Source organism: Oculina patagonica, chromosome 12 (assembly GCF_052425735.1).
Source record: "Oculina patagonica isolate OP01 chromosome 12, crgOcupat, whole genome shotgun sequence".
Taxonomy (NCBI): Eukaryota; Metazoa; Cnidaria; class Anthozoa; order Scleractinia; family Oculinidae; genus Oculina; species Oculina patagonica.
In genome coordinates this window covers 22585947-22605011 of record NC_135769.1, presented here as the reverse complement: position 1 = coordinate 22605011, position 19065 = coordinate 22585947, and the positions used below count along the sequence as shown (strand labels likewise).

The 19065-nt window shown below is 39.3% G+C and overlaps 1 protein-coding gene across 1 annotated transcript; it reads left to right on the top strand.

Annotated features, from left to right (window-relative positions):
• The first annotated feature begins 181 nt into the window (after positions 1-181).
• Positions 182-18867, top strand: LOC144633501 (transmembrane channel-like protein 7). Its single transcript, XM_078492353.1, has 18 exons — positions 182-206; positions 415-667; positions 2582-2678; positions 2767-2848; positions 3432-3676; positions 4871-5019; positions 5778-5925; positions 6747-6911; positions 8260-8429; positions 10804-10906; positions 11755-11852; positions 12840-12941; positions 13837-13912; positions 14573-14703; positions 15321-15350; positions 15963-16100; positions 16795-16873; positions 18697-18867. Exons 1-18 carry the CDS (start codon positions 182-184, stop codon positions 18865-18867), a joined length of 2262 nt encoding a protein of 753 aa, XP_078348479.1.
• The last annotated feature ends 198 nt before the right edge of the window (positions 18868-19065 follow it).

Below are 19065 nucleotides of genomic sequence, written 5' to 3'. Positions count from 1 at the left end.
CGTTTCCTGGAAACATACTGGAAACCATGCATAATTCATACCCTTCGATAATTGTGTGCTCTCTGTTTTTTTCCTAAATGAAACATCCGCTATAGAAAACAATAGCGCAATTTTTAGCTGCCGTTCTGGCATGATTTAGCTTTCGAGATGGGAAAAGTTTTAATGTGATCAGTTGTTTGAGATGAGTCGAGTTGCACCACTTAAAGGTACGTCCTTTTTGTAGGCTCTTTGTGATTATGTGAGCAGCATGGCCTTAGATATTTCCATGTGTTCTTATGTCTCATCTGCTCGTATCACCTCAGCAGATGGCCCGATATATATGTAGTTCTCCGTTACCTTGTCGCATCCTTACGTAAACGGTAACTGCACATTTAGCTTGTTGATCTACCTTTACATTTTAAATCACTGACGCAGATTTGGAAGAGGGCGCTATCCTCGAAAGCTTTGACAACCAACGGCTTCCTAGCCGTAATTCTCATAGGTCTATACATGGAAATACAGGAAATAGCCCGAGAGCGCTTCGAAGAAACTCTACAAGGCGAGCTTCTGTAAGAAACGACATTGAACTCTTGGATGCACATAATGCGGTCGACGATTTTGGCGTCAACGATGAGTTGGCCAATCCAAGAAATGTGACGCGGCCGATGTCGGAAAGAAGACGATTCAAGTAAGTATTTGATAGTTTTTAAGGTCTTAGGAGTATTCTATTAGATTATTAAAGCATTAAACTGTGTTTACAGACTAAACCGAATGCTTTTTATCATTATTTCTTCACTGTGTTTGGTAAACACAAATATATAGTTCAACAGTTTAGCAAGTGCCATAACAGTTCAACTGCATGTAATTTATGTAAATCTGGAAATATACGCTTGGCCAGGATTTGTGGTGCGTTTATCGCGTAAACTCTCAGAATTTGTGTTGAGAAAAGTATTTTAATTCTCACTGATCTTAGATAATCTTTTGATCACGTTTTGAAAGTTAGTATATCCTTTTTAAATAACGTGGAAACACCTGTTTCCGTAGAATGTTTCATACGTAATACATTCGTTGACATCAAAAGTAATACTTTATTGTTTAATCGCGTTGTATGATGAACTGATTGTGAAGACTGCGAACTATGCTGAGCAGTTAAAAAAGCTTAATTGCGTAGTGTTTGTTTTAAGCCAAGATATTTATATGCAGCATGATGTCTTAAAACATATTTTTTCAATGATAAAACAAACTTTGCTTGGCCAAAATAACTGTTTTGTTATTGACTGATCGTGCTCACAGGAATAAGCGTGCATTAATTTTCTCAATGCCCAAAGGAGGACAGCCATTTTTCTTGTCTTGTGTTTTCCATGACAAAAGAGAATTTAAAGCGACCGTTTTCGTATCTCGTGGAATAATATTTAACATGCTGCTACTCGTCAAAAAGAAAAAGAGAGCGTCATTTCTCAATAGTAAAGGAGGAAAAATATCTTTAAAACTTCTTTGCCGACACCTGGCTCGTGCGAATGGCTGCATAGCGATCCAATTTAGATTTTTTTGCTCCTTTTGTTATATACCTTCGAAAATGTACGATTGTGTTCAAAATTATACTTTGTGCTCGTAATTATTAAAACTTATGCTGTCCGATGTTTCGATGATACTGCCATCATTATCTAGGCAAATTGATAGTTTCATAAAGTAACTGTTTTCTTAACAGCTGTTTAGTACTGGAAAAATGAAACTGAAAGATGTACTGAAAAAAATATGCAGTATATTCGACTGGTTAATTTACGAAGTGTTGATTATCCAAGTTTAAAGTCTTAAAACGTGCAAATTGACTTCATCTGCGCTAAGTCATTTTAATACACGTCAGCTAGCCACAAAAGACTGATTATCGCATGCGACAGCAACACGCGTACGAATCGCGTCGTGTGGATCAGCCTACAACATTCTTACGACCATGTTACGACAGACACGCGCGGGTGTAAATAGTCCTAAAGGCCTGACCAAACGGAGACGCCAGTAAACGCAAGTTGAAAACTTGCTTCTACTTACGTCTCTGTTTGGCCAGGACTTGCGGTCACTTACCTCTCCGTGTGGCCAACCAACGCAAGTCTGTGCGCAAGTTCAACTTGCGACTACTACTTGCGTCCACTTGCGTCTCCGTTTAGCCAGGCCAAGCGCATTACACGAGAGAAAGTCATGCTGTGTACTGATCGGCCCTTTTGCAGTTTTCACCAATTTATTTTTCAAACCACGTAATAATGCCAAGAAAAACTGGTAAATTAGACAGTTGCCAATTACAGTGTAATTGAACACCCACGTTATTGGGCTTTAATTACGCAAGAATCAGGCGCGGGGAAAAAATCAAGCTCGCCTTTCTTAGTTAAGAACCCGTGACAATATCCTGGATGACAACAAATCTGGAACGTGACCCTCTCGAACTTACAAGCTACCTACAATCATTTATTTTCTGTTATAAATGTTCTTAATTATAAGAATATTTCCAGGGAAAAAGCTCCCCGGACCGAGAAAATATCGCTGTAGAACGGGCGAATTTCATTTTCGTTTTTCATACAGAATGATACGTCTGATCTATTCTTTTTTCCAGGAAATCTATTAAAGAAAAAGAGAGATCCAAGGCTGGTCGAGGCGGAAAAAGGAAGCGTGTCTCTAGATGGAAAGCATTCAGGATGCAAGTTGCCATGGTTAGTAGTAATAACAAAATTTTAAATACACCTTATTTGGGACTTGTTTCTTTAACGTAGTTTTATCTCTTATTTTTCTTTTTAAAAGTCCTGGAAGTTGACGAAGTCATCGATATCACATTGGAGTCGAGATTATGAGCTGTGGAAAGGACATTTAAAGAACGTGGAAGGTAACAACAATAAAATGTAGCAAACGATTTAAAAACAGTCGCGCGCTTCTACTACTCGTGGACACCTAACTAAAACCTATTTAAACTCTCGAAACTCTCGTAAGCAACCACTCAAAATGCCAAACCTTTTGGAAAGCTTACGGGATGCATGGGCGGATTTAAAACCTGGGGGAGCAACGAGTTCACGCGCCCCTTTTCGTTCGAATTGTTTTTAGAAAATGTAATCAACTGTCTTTTGAGAGTTTGTTGTGAGCATGGGACAAGGTTGCTGCCTCGCCGAAATGTCCCCCTCCCCCTTTTGAATTTTCTAGATCCACCCATGGGATGTGGTCGCTGACGAGGGTTCTTGCAATACTAGCAGTGTCACGATGAATCAATAACCACTCGTAAACTTAGGATAAACGAAATAAAGTGATAGGCGACCAGTTTCGATTATTAAAACAGTAAGTTTATTCAACCAAAGCAAACGCTTGCAAACAATCACCCGTTGCTATTAATCACGGATTACACTCGAGGTCGCGCGGTTTCCTATATAGGAATTTTACGTAAAGACATACCTTAATGATGTTTTTTTGGTTTGCAGGTCGTTTTGGAAACGGAGTATCCTCCTTCTTCGTTTTCCTGAAGTCGTTGCTCTTCCTAAATATTGTTACATTTATCTTGGAGTTTGGACTGGTGACATTACCATCAGTAATTATTGAAAACAACGTTACTTTTCGAGCTAACACAAACTCGTGTTATTTTGATGACAGCAGTTCAAGTACAGCTCAGTACAGTTCAAACTCCATAACTGTAGCACAGCAGGTCGGTGACTTCATTTCAGGCAAGGTGAGGTCCTAACCTAACCACGTACATTTTTTCCTGCAAGAATTATTTTTTTTAGAAAAGTAGGAACATTCATTTCAATGCTTAGTTATTGTAAAAACATCTTCCTCTAAGCACACTTTAAACGCCTACTCAGTTTGTAGAGCGCCGAATAGGAACTACCGTACGGAAGGGACGGGGATACCTTTTGCCTCACTTAGGGTTTGAGCTACGGATTTTTGTGTCGCTTAGCGTTTTTTTAGGACAGAATGCCAATATTTAAGCCATCAAATTGTCGTTTAGGGCTGTACTTAAAGATATGAAACACCGTCATTGTGTTGGCAGTCTACCCTGACCGGCATGAAAAACAGTTTGTAACCAAATAGGTATCCTTGGGGTCTTAATGTTTATTTCCTTCTAGCACCTCCGTTCCTTCCATATGAGAGTCCATCCCCCATGGGTATCTCTGATGACTCGTCTGTATCCCCTGATTCTTAGGATTGGATCGACCTTTACTTGCCTTACCGCTAGATCACAATATGGCGGATAGCCAACTCGCTCGTGGGTTAAGCAGCCTTAACCTCGGTCAAACGTCTCAGGCAGCTTTTCTTCCTATTTTGGAAAATTTCGTTCATTTTGAAGTGCTAGTATGAGCAAGGATAGATAAAATAGTTGCTGAGGGTAAATATTTTTCATTTCCTCAGGTAAACGAGGGTTTTTACTTTTTCAATGTTACGCATCCGAACCAAAGTGCTTTGACAAAATGGCGCCGACAAGTGCACATGCCGCTATTTTGAAACACGTATAACTTTTTTAGTAAAGCTCAAAAAAACTTAGTAGACCCTGAGGAAACAGCTTAAGTACCAATCTTTGTACTGTGAAAATTTAAACCTTATCTTTGAAGTACTTTTCTTGTTTTTTGCATAATTCTGTCGTTTGACCGCGGTCGAGAAGCAGCCTGAGGAAATAGAATCCCCTTTTCACGAGCGCTAATTTCTTTTCCCCGTTTGAGGGATGAAAAAATTCCACACTGATAACGTTGGTTTATAAAGACAATCATCATAATCATCATCATCATCGTCGTCATCATCATCGTCGTCCTCATCATTATTACCGTTATAGTTATCATTATCATAATTAATTTTACTCCACTGTAAGGCAAGCAGTATCCTTGAAATGCCAAATACAAAGTCATACATGGTGGTTGTTGAATTTCAGGGCTGGATTAATACAACTGTCATGTTTTATGCTGGCTACACTGACTCCATACTGGTATCAGATGACGATGTCAAATACAATCTTCCCTTAGCGTATCTGCTGGTTGGTTTCTCATATTTCGTCTGCAGTCTTTTTCTGGTAGTCCGAAGGTCAGTCTCACACACGTTTTCTTAATTTACCATTTACCAACAAAAACAATCTGAACGTCTCATATTAAAACATCGTCACGCGACACACAAAAAACGAGGCCCGGGAAACAAATACGATATATATGGGTTTCACTTGAGTTTCACTGGTTCCACTTGAGTTTCATTAGGGGTTCACTTCTGTTTCATATGAGTTTCACTTGGGTTTTATATGGGTTTCATATGGGTATTATATGGGTTTCACATGGGTTTCATATGGGATTCACTTGAACTTCATATGTGGCCTCATATGGGTTTCACATGGGTTTCAAGTGGGAATCATATGGGCTTCACATAGGTCTAATATATGACCATATATGGGTTTTATATGGATTTTATATGGGTTTCACATGGGTAATATATGGGTTTCACATGGATTTCATGTGGGAATCATATGAACTCCACATGGGTCTCTTATGGGTTTTACTTGGGTTTCATATAGGTTTCACATGGGTTTCATATGGGTTTCATGTGGGTTTCACATGGATTTCAAATGGATTTCATATGGGTTTAGAGTGGGTTTCACTTAGGTTTCATATGGGTTTCACTTGGGTGTTATATAGGTATTGATATGGCTTTCACTAGGGTTTCACACGAGTTTCACTTGGGTATTATATGGGTTTCATATGAGTTTCACATGGGTTTCACTTTCTTATCATCCTTAAAGTGAGCCGTTGTTTCAGTTGTTTAACTCAATTGTCGTACTTCTGTTTTTGTTTTAGTTTAGCAATGAGTCTCCAAGAAAGTTACATTGAAAGTGGTGGAAGAGACACTTTCTATATCAACGATATCTTTGCTGCGTGGGATTACTGCATCACTGATGAAAAGTCAGCCAAGGCTAAACATCTGAGTATTACTCAAAACTTTATGGTTAGTTTCTCTGAAGTTATCTGTTACCCAGATTTAACAGCGGATTCCATTACGACTGGTTTGACCTTTTCGTCTAACTTGTCATGGCGAGCGCATATCATGGAGTCGAGATTCACCAAAAAACTTCTTAGAAATTTAACCTTCTCAAACCTTTGAAATACAACATTGAGCCGTCATACAGCTGGAGCAGCATAAAAATCCATAGTGCGCTCTTCTTTAGAATGTGCTGATGTAGCCAGGGCGCCCCGGTGTATTCCAGTCCCTACACTTTCTCTTCCGTGCGCCGTATATAGGGACCGACGTGCGAGAGGAGAGAGCCCAGGATAACATACATGCGCATGCTCAGAACACCGCCAATTCCTCCACCCCGCCCCTCCCCCCCCCCCAAAAAAAAGAAAACAGAGAAAATCCTTATTCTGACGCTTATTTTGTGCTCTACAAACCAACAGCGTGCATCAAAACTAGATAGTGCACGCTAAAGCATGAACCGATTGTGAATTGGAAAGTCTTCACTTAAGTACCTCAGCAATGATTTTCTAAGCCCGCATCACTGGTTCTTCCGACTGTGTGATGGACAATAAATTGTGATTAGTTTCATCCGCAGTCGGTCTAAAACTGCAAGATCTTTGGCCACCCGATACAGGCGCATTTGATTTGTTCGTCACGCAATCGTGCTTCCTCAGATTGCTTGACAGACATAACGAAGGTTTTAATGTTTTACCCGATTTACCCAGAGTTTGCGTCTCATAAACCAGTGGTTTAGGCAGAGGAATGATCTGGGTACAAGATAGCTTGATTCTATGTTGTTATTAATTTTGTAGGCACAGTTTGCAGAAGAGGAACGAAATATGAAAGTGAAAAATCGAACAACAATGGAAATTTGTCGGCTGTATACTGTGAGAGTTGTTTCCACTCTGCTGGTGTTGGCATTATTGGCAGGAGGTCTTTATGCCATCATCTTTTCTGTTGCAATGGTAACAGACCCTGTAAGTACACTTGTTTAGACGTGACTACAGAAGATTACTGCGTAATATTAGCTGGAACCCATTAGCCCCCCCCCCCTTCAGGGGCGGGGTGGGGGATACCAAAAAATTTGTGTACGGGAGGACTCCGCTTCCAGATCAAATCCCTACCCTTAGTGTATCATTTTTGATAGGAACGGCAACCTTTTCGTATGCCATCGATACAAATGGTACCCTTTCAACATACCCTGATACGGGATACCGCGTCTCTTTTCTTAATTTTTCACTTGAATGAATTGATCGTTCGGTGGTTCTTTCTATATATTTTGAAACGCCTTTTTAAATATCTACCCTTTTCCCTACCTTTTCTGAACTCCAACTCGAGAATCCCTACCTTATTGTATACTTCCAGCCTGAAAAATGTACAATTTTCACACAGATATCGCGCTCACGGCAGCCAATCTAAACGATGTCGAGGAGATTTACTTCACTTGGGCTTCATATGGGTTTTACTAGGGTTTAATGTGTGTTTTACATGGGTTTCACTAGCGTTTCAAATGGGTTTCACTAAGGTTTAACCCTATTCAGACCGGGCTTTTTTGGATCTTTTCAGACCGGTGGGCGGAATCCCCCCCCCTCCCCTCTCCGTAACTTCCAGAAAATTTAAGCAATCATAATGAAACTTAGAGGATATATAGTATGTCCAAAAATCTATCTTTTGGTATACGTCACATGGGATGATGACGTTACATCACGTGACAATTACATCATAACGTCAAAACAGCCGTTATCTTGGATCCGCCATTTTGGATTTAAAATGTTTTTTAAAACGTCAGAAAACCGCCCAAAATTACAGCAAAGTACTTAAAATCAATAAAAATGTGCTTAAAACGGTAAAAAGGTGAAAATAATTGCATTTAAGTTATTTTTCATTAATAGAAACACGAAAATTACAAATTTCCAAAAACATGCCGTTGCCGTGGTGACGTCAAGTTCCTGGCACAACAACCTATCCTATCAAATAATTGTGAGATAAATTTTAGATAAACTCGCAAAGTTTGGCAGCGTTTGGTTGAATATTGAAAAAGTTATAAGCGTTCAAAGTTAGCGCGGGCACTCCCCCCCCCCCCCCCCCCCCCCCCACCCCCGGTCTGGATAGGGTTAATGTAGGTTTCACATGGATTTCACTAGGGTTTCAAATGCGTTTCACTAGGGTTTTACATGGGTTTCACTAGGATTTCATATGGGTTTTGCTAGGGTTTCACTTCAAAGAGGGTTCTTATTAAAATGACAAGCTTTGCTTTAGTTAATTGGCCATCGTTTCCTTGCTCTCAGTCTAGACTAGTAATGTATAAATATGACCTTTTTTTAGGTGTACAAGCAGAAAGCAAATCAAGCATTGGAAGGTGGAGAAAGATTATTACGTTTTGCACCCTCATTGGTGATTACCGTTTTGAATGCGGTTTTGCCGATTATCTTTAACATTTTATCGGGATTTGAAGACTGGAGCCCAGGCTTTGAAGTGAACATTACTTTGTTTAGGTAGGCATCATTGTTTTCATGTAATTATCGATAATATATCTGCCGCCAAAAATACCACAACTGGCACGTTTTGTAGTGTTTAGTATAAGGAGTTCTTACAGGGTATTCAAATATTGCAGGAAACTTTAACCGATTAAATGGGGACAATTGTTGCCGTAAAGGTACATTCTATATTGCTGTACGTGTCGTCATTTGGTAGGGTGATATACCTACACAAAATTGGACAAAGATATCAATTACCTCAGTTCTCTTCCGGAAAAACAATTCTTGTAGAATGACCCTAGTCCGATTGGGAGTGATTTTGTTTTACCTATTAGAAATATCTAATTGGGGAAGTTGGCATTGATCCTTGTTTATAGTGATTTCATTTTTGAGTTATTTTTTCAAAATAGCTCTTTAGTCGGCGCGATGGACCTGTAATCAGTGAAGTATGTGGGTTTGTCACACCAATCAGATTTCAGGTACTATCGGAACCAATCAAATTGTAGTTTATAAAGGGGAAGCAAACTGACGTAGTCAGCAATTTCGTTCGAAGTTTTTAGATTAGAAGGAGGTGGAATCGGTGAGTTGTGATTTAACCCTGGATTAAAAACGTTTTTCGTAACGCCCGCCTGCTTACAACGCACACGCCGTGAGCAAAAGGCCCAACAATAACTTGTTATTCGACTTATTCGAGCGTACGTTTGGAGAGGCTAGCTTTCCTGACCGTAGTAAAAATAACATATAACATTTGCACAAAGCAGATTTGAAGAATAATGTTGTCATTACTTTTGCCGTCCGCTTTGCGAAGTTCGTTGGGAAATTGGAAAGTTTGTTATGAAGTTGGCAAATAGGTTGCGAGTTTGTGAATCAAATTGTGAGCTTCGATACAAAGTTCCCAACTTTGGCCCGAAATTAATAAAACCTTCTATAATTATGTTATCAAAAAGGGCTTTGCTACGCTAAACTGTTGGAAACAAATGTCATAAAAATAAAAAACTTTTATGTTCAGCGAGCCGTAAACATGTTGTCTCGAACATCGGCTTCGATTAAAATCAATAAACCATCCAGTTTCATCCGGTTTACAAACGCAGAAGACTTGAAATTGAAGACAGTGAAGATTATGCCTCACAGAAATCGTTAAATATGTGTTTTCATACAAAAAAGTTAAAATTTGACCAAATTTCTACCTGCATAAAATTTATTTATCGCCAAATCACTTGCGTGATCGCTGATGCGAAACGTTGTCTTGCACTTCAAGCTACTTCAACTTTCCTTGACAAGCTCTAAAATCTTCGAGTTCAGAAATCGCCATGACTTTCGAGCAACATGTCTTGTTTCTCCTCAACTACCAAAACTTCGAAAGTTCAGTCGGGCCGAAGTTGGGAACTTGTCGAAGTTCGCAATTTGATTCGCAAACTCGCAACGTAATTGGCAACTTCATAACAAAGTTTTCAATTATCCAACAAACTTCGCAAAGCGGGCGGCCAAAGTAAACTGAAATCAACTGTAAAACATCTCGTTCAAATATTTAATGAACCGGTACAAGTATTAACTTTGCTGTTAAAAGCAACTACAATCGATAGCAAAAACAGAATAAGAGCGTGCCATTCCGTGACAGTTTGATATCTCAATTAGTTCTTGTTTGTTGAATAGAATTTAGGTTGTAAATGAAAGAAAATCTTTGTTGAACAGTTCTGACAGGAAACAAAGACTCCAGGTATACTGCGCTTTAAAGAACTTTCCCGAAGAAAGTGGTTTTTGATTTGATGCGTTTATTACTTCGTTTATTATAGTACTTTTCGTTCAATGTCTGTATGGAAACGTGGCTTTTTCGAGAAAAACAAGGGTATCGTGTTACGTTCGTTTTTAAAAAACAAAGGTCTCATGTTACAAAAGTGAGAAAAACAACAATATCATGTTTCAGTGTTTGGCAAAAATCCAAAAGTATTCCGTAACAAACAAAAGTAACACGTTACGGTTGCTGCAAAGCTAGCAACAAAATAACCGCTTAAACAGAATAAGAACGTGCCATTTTGTGACATTTTGATAATTGAATTAGTTTTTGTTTTTCAATTAAATGACGAAAATTTACGTATTAAATAAAACAGTTCTGATGTATCAAAATGCACGTAAAAGTTATTTTGTTTGCAAGCAAATTTTGTGCAAAAAAGTGACTCCGTGGGCCGCCATACACAAATGGCTCAACCCATGGCATAAACCATCCCAACAGGACAATCACCCAGTTTCACCCCAAGCCACCCCATAAATTGAAAAAATAACTCCTGCACGCTTAGCGTGCCTATGTTTTAAACTGACTTTTAGCTGTTATCTACTTTCTTCATACCAAGGTGTACATAAGGCCTCATTTCTTACAAATTATCCATTTTTTCAGGACTGTCTTGTTAAGATTGGCATCGCTTGGTGTGCTGATGATAAAAATCTACTCAAATGTAGAGGAAACATGCGATGAGAACCCAGAGACCTGTTGTCAACAGGTTAGGAATCTCTCTTGTGCATTTTACCAAAATAAAAAGCTTTTATGGGTACTGTTGCGACTTAGAAATAAAGTTGAAACTCCACGAACCGTCATATCTCTCTGAAACCTCTTTACAATGAACAACTTTCTACAGAGGCCAGTGAAGTCTGTTGTTCAAATGTATCGTCATCATCATCATCATCATCGTTGTTGTCGACGACGTCATCATCATCATCATCATCATCATCATCATCATCGTTGTCGACGACGATGACGTCATCATCATCATCATTAGTAACAGCAACCAATCATCAACATCGTCAGCGTCATCATTATCATCATCTACGTCTTCGTAGTCGTAGTCGTCATCACCATCATCAGCATTATCGTCGCATCGTCAGCATCATCATCAAGACATCAGCAGCAACGCATCATCAACATAGTCAGTGTCATCATCATCATCATTATCGTCGTGGCCATCGTCGTTGACGATGTCAACATCATTATCATCATCAGCAACGAATCATCAACGTCGTCAGCGTCATTATCATTATCATTATCACCATCATAAACATAATCATCATTTTCGTCGTCGTCGTCGTTGTCGTCGACGTCAGCTTCATCATCATCATCATCACCACCACCGGAATCATCATCATCTTCGTCGTCGTCGTCATCAACATCACCACCACCACTACGTTCGTCATCCGTCCCTTCCTGTCTTCTATGCGGCCATTTCATGTTTCTCCAGCTCAATATCCCTAACATAACTATCTGACCATCGGTCGACCTGTATTGCTAACACGTGCAGATTCTCGCTGTATAGTTTCAAACTAGATTTGTTGAGTTCTCTTTTTCTATTTTCAGAACTGGGAGAACGAGATCGCGTCACAAATGTACATGTTGATATGGCTTGACTTTTTTTCGAACCTCTTTCAATCCCTTGTGGTTACTACCCTTAGGAAGTAAGTTCATTTCACAATGTGTCTACTAGTTTGCTAAATGCATCTCTGGAAACTTTATAATATGTTAATAAAATAATCACGTTTGCCATCAAGATATGGCAAGCGATCGCGAAAAAAGTCGAGAAACTGGACAGAAATTGAATATTATTTGGCGCAAGCCCTTAAGTGCAAACACGCCTCTATTTCACAGGGCATAATTCTTCCCCGTTCAAGAGGCTTTTAAAAGACTAGCTTGCTTCAAGTCTCGTTTTCATTTTTTTAATAATGCAAACAACACAAAAAGACATTACATACAAACTGATAATAGGATTGCTTACACTAATAAAATACAATTTTACGCTTACACAATAATGCTTTACGTCGAAGAAAACACTACACATAACTTAATTTCATTGATTGTGCCAAAAAATAACTATTTGAAAGGTATACTCTACATTTACAAATTACGATATTACTCACGAGCAATACACTATAGTATGATATTTACAAGCAGTTCTCATTGTTAGATATTACTCAAAACCTTATAGAGCAGTTTTCAATTGAGTGTCGTAAAACCAAAACCAAAGTAATTACTCTGGCCAATCACAAAAGACACAGACAATCGAGTGAACCAATCAAAACTCGAAGCAAATACATGTAGTTGGCACGAAGCGTAGGAAAACGTGCGCGAGCTAGTCACGATTGGTTTTGGTTTTACTCCTGATTGGCCGAGAAAGTGGCGCGAAATTTTTAAACCAATCACTTAGCGTAGTGAACGCAAAACCAAAGCAAACGCAAATTACTTTCGACACTCAAGTGAAAACCGCTCTATACTCAGTAAACGCAATTGGTATGTCTTAAAAGAAGCAGCGGGTGTGAAGCGATTCTATATCCAGTTAATGCCGAAGAAACATGTACAGTGGATCAAGATAAACTGATGTTTACAGAATCAGAGGGTTTTCATTTTGACTGTGACTTAAATGTAATATTTTGAATTTAATTTCGCAGGCTTTTGTACAAACACACAAAGTGTTTCAAAATAGTTGGCTTGCCAGTATTCGACATCCCAAAACAAGTTCTACGGCTGGTATATGGCGAATGCCTGATCTGGTAGGTTATGAAGCTTGAAGTAATAATTGCAACATCTAGATTATCACGGCAACGCATCTCACGTACTGCAACGACGTAAGAGGATCTATTATACTGTTATACTCGGCGTTTTGGCGGTTAAAGCCAATTTTGAGTGTCGTTTTGCTGGTATATTCGTATTTGTCTAGCTGTTTACGGTCAATAAATTATGATGGTTTCGGTCTTAGGAGAAAAAAAGGCAATGACCGATTCCCTCTATGGCGCGCGCCTGCAGGGAATCACTGTAGTTGTATTCATCGTTGCTAAGTCTTGTGCATGGTTTGATGAATACAACTACCATGATTCCCTGCAGGCGCGCGCCATAGAGGGAATCGGGCATTTGCAGTCTAGGAAGAACAAAATATGACAGTTTGCAGACTGTACGACCCCCTATAGTAGACCCTTGCCTAACGCCTGCCAAGCGCGGGAAAACGTATGTAACTGGCAGTGAAACTCCGATATAACGAAGCCCTTTTATAACGAACCTCGAAGTTACATTTGCAATATTTTTAAGCCCGGCCAATGTTAGTAACAATAAAATAGTCCCATGACAGTTGTTGGGATTTCAGTAGTTAAGGTCTTATTCCTGATTAAGGATGTGGGGAAATCACGTTTGCTTTCATTGGTTGAGGGCAGCTTCCGTTACTTTTTTATTAGCTTTTTTCAGTGTCAATTGATAAAAACTCTATCTAGCAAAACGTTTTTATATTTATACTGTGGTGTAAAATGGTGTAAGATATATATAATCTACAGATAAGTAAGAACCATAAACAACAACTACAAAACTTACAGCTGAGAGCGTCTCTCGGAGACGGTTCATAATACCAAAGTCTGTGCCACGATAAATTAATGCTGATGTTCTCTTCTTTACCTTTAGGATTGGGACCTTCTTTAGTCCTATCATGCCAGCCATGGGAGCTGTTAAGCTCATTATTGATTTTTACGCTGAGTTGGTAAGTGCAAGATGTTTAAAAGCTACAATCCACGCCATAATTCCCTGGGACACTCATTTTAAAAACTATAACGTGACATGCGTTACGAATTCTCAGAAATAAAGAACCCCCTTTCCGCCAAATGCAATGTTGCAAGATAGACAGCAACGGGAGGCATTGCTTCTTCAATGTACACAACATTTTGATGGGGAAGGGGGCAATTGCGAATTTTTTTTCCCTTGTTTCAAGTGTATAAACGCAAGTGCGGCAAAAATGTGGCGTGTATTGTAGTTGGATGACAATTATTAAGTTCTTACGTATATGCGGCATATACAACGTATATTTTATTAAAGTAAATGTTTTATCGTTTGGCTTGAAAGCGGAGGATTTTAGCAGTAAAAGACGTTTATAAGCGGTTTAATTGCTGGACTGTGTTAAAGATAGTTGTACATCTCTGTCCACAAAGAAAACCTGTCAGCGTACAGTACGTATGGAAGACATCGCCACCAGAGATACTTACAAAGGTTTTTGAGCTACCCCTGTAGCTGTTTTTAAAATCATAAATCCGCAATGCGTGCTAAGAGCAAGAATAGCGCACGCTTGAGCTTAGGTAGGATTCTAACTGCATAAAAGGTGCGTATTGTTTCACCACAAGCTAACACTTATGTTATTTCTTAATAGTTTGCAGTGTTGTTCAACTACAGGCCTTCACAGAAGGTTTACCGGGCAACTCGTTCAAACCACCTTTTCACTGTCTTGCTTCTGATCTCATTCTTCATGTGCCTTGGTACTGTTGGCTGGGGTATTGCCGGGTAAGCTATTTTTAAAAAGGGGGACTGTCAGTAGCATATGATTTCAAAAAGGTCAATGGTAAAAGACATAAAACTCAATTTGAAACCTACGAATAATGATCAAGTTTTGTTAAGACTACAATTCTTGAGTGCTAAAGTTATTAAATGAGTGTTATTATAAGTTACACAATACAAGGGTTTTAAATTCTGTCCTAGTTGCCTGGAAAATATCGTTTTTAAAAACCTACTTGTAATTTTTTGTGCCCTCCCTTTGACAATTCTTTAACTGATCGTCATCTTGTCAAGCCAGCTCTGGGCAATTGGTTGAATAAGCACTACAAAGAATTTTAAAAAAGATCACTGTAAATTTCGCTGCTACGCACCGAAAAATCCTCCAGTTTGCCGAATTTTGGAAATCGTAAAATTTGTAATTTTTGTAGCAGAAACGAGAAATAGTGACTGTGTTATTGTCTTAAATGGACAAGTGAAAAACTAACCAATAATGCCACCTGGTTGTTAACGTTTTGTTATTGACTGTTTGTAACATATTTGTTGTTATAAAAATGTTAATAAACTAGCTGATGTAATGTGACAGAAATTATTATTTATTTACGAATTTTTTCTGTTGTTTTTGTCAGCATGAGACCATCATGCCTGGGACCTTTCAGGTATGCAATGAATTGATGTCATTTAAAAGTAATTTGAATTTTACCAAGTGAGTGTATGGTATGCTCAAGTGGATGTCCTTCGAGAGTAAAAGGGTCCTATTTTCAGATCGGAGTACGAGTACGACTACGAATTTAAATCCAGTCACCGTCCCCGCAGAGCCCTCACTCACTCGGCGAATCTAACTGGTTCCCCAGATGGTGTCCATTTGCTAAAAGAACGCGATCGCCACGCGTTGCTCTTAAAAATAACTTTTTCCTGATTTTTGGCTTAAAAGTGTATACAAATATAGGTTCTGGATTGCATTCAGTAGCAAGAGCGATGAGAGGCGGCTGTATTCGCATGCTATGCCCCCCCCCCCCCCCCTTGAGCTCTCACTCATAAAACTCTCGGACTCTTATATAAGTGTATTTGTTTATGAATAGTATCCTTACATATGATTTTAAAGAGAAAACCCGGGGCAAAACCGCCAAAAAAAAGAGAGGATGTTGGAGAAAACCAATCTTAAAGCCCACGTAACCTAGCACTTTAGGTTCGTTCTTAACTTGTGATTGTCTACTGTTTGAATGAACAATAACACTGAATTGGTGTGTCTTTTCCGTCTTTTTTTTCAGCAATGTGTATTGCAACGAACATGCCAGGTTCTATGATGTTCTAAAACTCGAAATATCATATTGGCCATCGTGGATTCAACAAATAATCAATTTCGTGACCACAGTAACTTTTATTTTCCCTATTCTGACGGTGGTCTGGTAAGTATATGGTGTTCTTTTCTGATAGGTTAGAAAATAGTGTTACAAGAGCTATGGAAGGGAAGATGGGGGGGGGGGGGTGGGGGTGGTAGGTGACTCCTATATGAAAGGGACTGCGGTGCTTGTCGTCTCGCTCAGGAGTGTGAATTACCGATTTTGGTCTCACCTATGTTGTTAAAGACAGATCGCCAATCTTTTTAGCCGTTAAAGTCTGAGGACCTCCGAGGGATGGAGGGGGCATGTTCCCTTGTTCACAAAATAATTTTCCTTATGTTCCTTGTTCCCTAAATGTATTTTGTCGATTTTTGTGATCCCTGTTTCCTAATATATCAGAAACACAGCTTTTTTTCCCGTGTTCCCAGCTTTATTTTTCTTTTTGTTCCCTTGTTCCCAATTATTTTATGGGCATGTTCCCTTGTTACCCTTGGAAGAACCTCTGGTCTCGTTTAGGGTTGCGCGTGAACTGAAAAATAATAAAAAAATTCAGGCCCTGATAAATTATGCCTCATCATTATACAGAGTTCTGAATTCCTTAATTCCGTCATTTCTATGCAGGCCAGTGCGGGGGTTTATCTTTTGTCACAGTACAGTTTTGTTGAATGATATGGCTGAACTCAAACGGATCTATTTTTCCGGATCGTATTATATAGCTCCAATTGTCTTAATGATACGCGTGTGTTTTCTTTTCTTTCAGCTTGTTTTTGTATTACTTCAAATGTATGATGGAGTCTCTGTTGCTCACGATCGAAACACTGAAGGATCAGTTGGCGTTGGTAAGTTACTCAGTTGTTTATCTCCCCAGTGGGGGTACTCTTATACAACCAGTGCGGGTTAGGGCATAGAAGTCAAAGAGTTTGTCATACAATGGGGTAAAATTTGCGGGAAACTGCTAAGTGGCATGGAGAATTTAGTCTAGACTACGAATTGAATGAACATTACTCGAAAAGTAATACAAATCATTGCTACAACTTTAGAAGCAACTGACTGCGATCTCATCTCATGACGATAGGGTTTTCGAATAAAAGCAAGTCTGTGGTGGGGTAGGCATTTTTTGGCGTCTAGTATAAAAAAACGTTGCGACGTGCAGCTAAACATGGTCCAGAATAGGGTGAGGTTTTCAGGGTTCCAACGGGACATCCGCACTCAGAACGTCCCAAGACTACCATCCGAGGCTATTGGACGATTCCGGACAAAAGTCAAAGCTGCCGTACAAGATTTGAGTCACATTTGATCGATTGGTCCGGGTTTGAGCCCTAGCCGGGGTCGTTATTTCGTGTCAACATTTTTCTCTAATACTGCCACTCTCCACCCAGGTGTATAAATGCTCACCGGCAAGTAATGCTAGGGGTAACCCTGCGATGGACTTAGCAACCCATCCAGGAGGAGCAGAAATATTCCTAGTCGCTTAAGGTCGCGGGGGACACCTTAGGCTCATCATTATGCATTTATTTAAAGCGTATGCACGAAGTACAACGACTTACATCGAAAACTTTACGAGATATTTATGACTGGAGAAAAATATGGGCGCGTGCGCGTGATTTGTAAAAATCCATCTTTCTTTGATATTTTAACCAATTTAAAACAACTCTTAGCGATATACGTTCATATAGATTGTAGGAAGTCTTTGAGCTTATTTTTTTTAAATTTGACTATTTCTGCAACTAGTGTACTCAAAGTAATCACAAAAATATTCGGCATAAACAATCGTGTCCTTTTTAAAAACGCATTGTTCTCACAAAAAACGTGGAATAAATACATAATTAATCTTTCCTTGGTAAAATGATCGATTTAGGTCGGGACACCTTCGGAAATCTCAATTTGGACTTTTCCGACAATTTTGTGGCAGAGAATACAGCGCGGATACAGAACTTCATGACTTGCCACTGCAGATAGGTAAACTATGAATACTGTAGTGTGTCATAACAGAGGCGGAATTTTAAAAGAGCGCTTTTAGAAAGAGGTAGAAGACATTAAATAAATTTGCGCACTTAAACCGCCATAACTTGCGGGCAAACTTTAAATTAAAAAATCCGCTTCTGTTATGACACTCTAGAGGTATTGACTGATTAGCTTTTGACAAGATCACAGTGTGCTGTCTCTACTCTTCCGCAACTCTGCCACAAATCATGTTTTTCCCAATTTGGCACTAACGAGGCTATAACATCGCCGTAAAATGCAATCTACCAAATAAAAGATGACATTCACAATCTTGCATCATTTCGTTATGCATCTGTAATTTGAGCTTAATCGCCCATAACAGCCGAGAAATAAGCGTTTTAAAAGATGCAGGTCAAGCAAAATTCCCTTCATGAATTTATTCTGCTGTTGGTATCCCCCGCGACCTTAACGCTACAGAAACCGGGATAAGCTCATTTGTGTGTGAGCCAATTGGCTCGACGCAGACTTTTTTTTCTTTACAAGGATTACAAGTCCTGAAAGACAATTAATATACCGATTGTCATCAAAGGTTACGAAGCTAACTATAACCCTTCCTCCCCAAAATGCATTTCACCCAACCTTAACAAGGCTCTGAAAGACACGTTTGACTATCATTAATCTGAAGATCTGAATGCAAATAATCTTTTTGATATTTTAGGATGGTAAAGACAAGAAGTTTCTCATGGAAAAACTTCTGCGTTACGAAATGACATACGGTAAAGACACGGACGATAATTTGCATCCAGCTGACAACAACAAACAACAACAAGTGAATCAGTTGAACAAGAAGCAAGATTCATTAGCACCTCCCGACGGCATTATTTTTTAGCATAAAGAAGTCAATTAACTGAACCCGGGGGTGGAGAGAGGGGGAACTCCCATCTGAATGGGACGGGGATGCTCGTCGTCTCGTTTAGGGTTGTGAATTACGGAAAAGGTTTCACTTAGAGTGTGCAGGTAAAAAGGCCAATATTTTTAGCAGTTAAAGTCTCGTTTAGCGTTGCACTGTGGGAGGCGCGGTGGCCTA

Bases quoted from the DNA above. Each gene is read 5' to 3' on its own strand.
- LOC144633501 (XM_078492353.1), top strand. From the start codon at position 182: ATGAGTCGAGTTGCACCACTTAAAG. The intron at 3,677-4,870 runs GTGAGGTCCTAA...GTTGAATTTCAG, and splicing joins GTGACTTCATTTCAGGCAAG to GGCTGGATTAATACAACTGT. The intron at 11,853-12,839 runs GTAAGTTCATTT...TTAATTTCGCAG, and splicing joins GTGGTTACTACCCTTAGGAA to GCTTTTGTACAAACACACAA.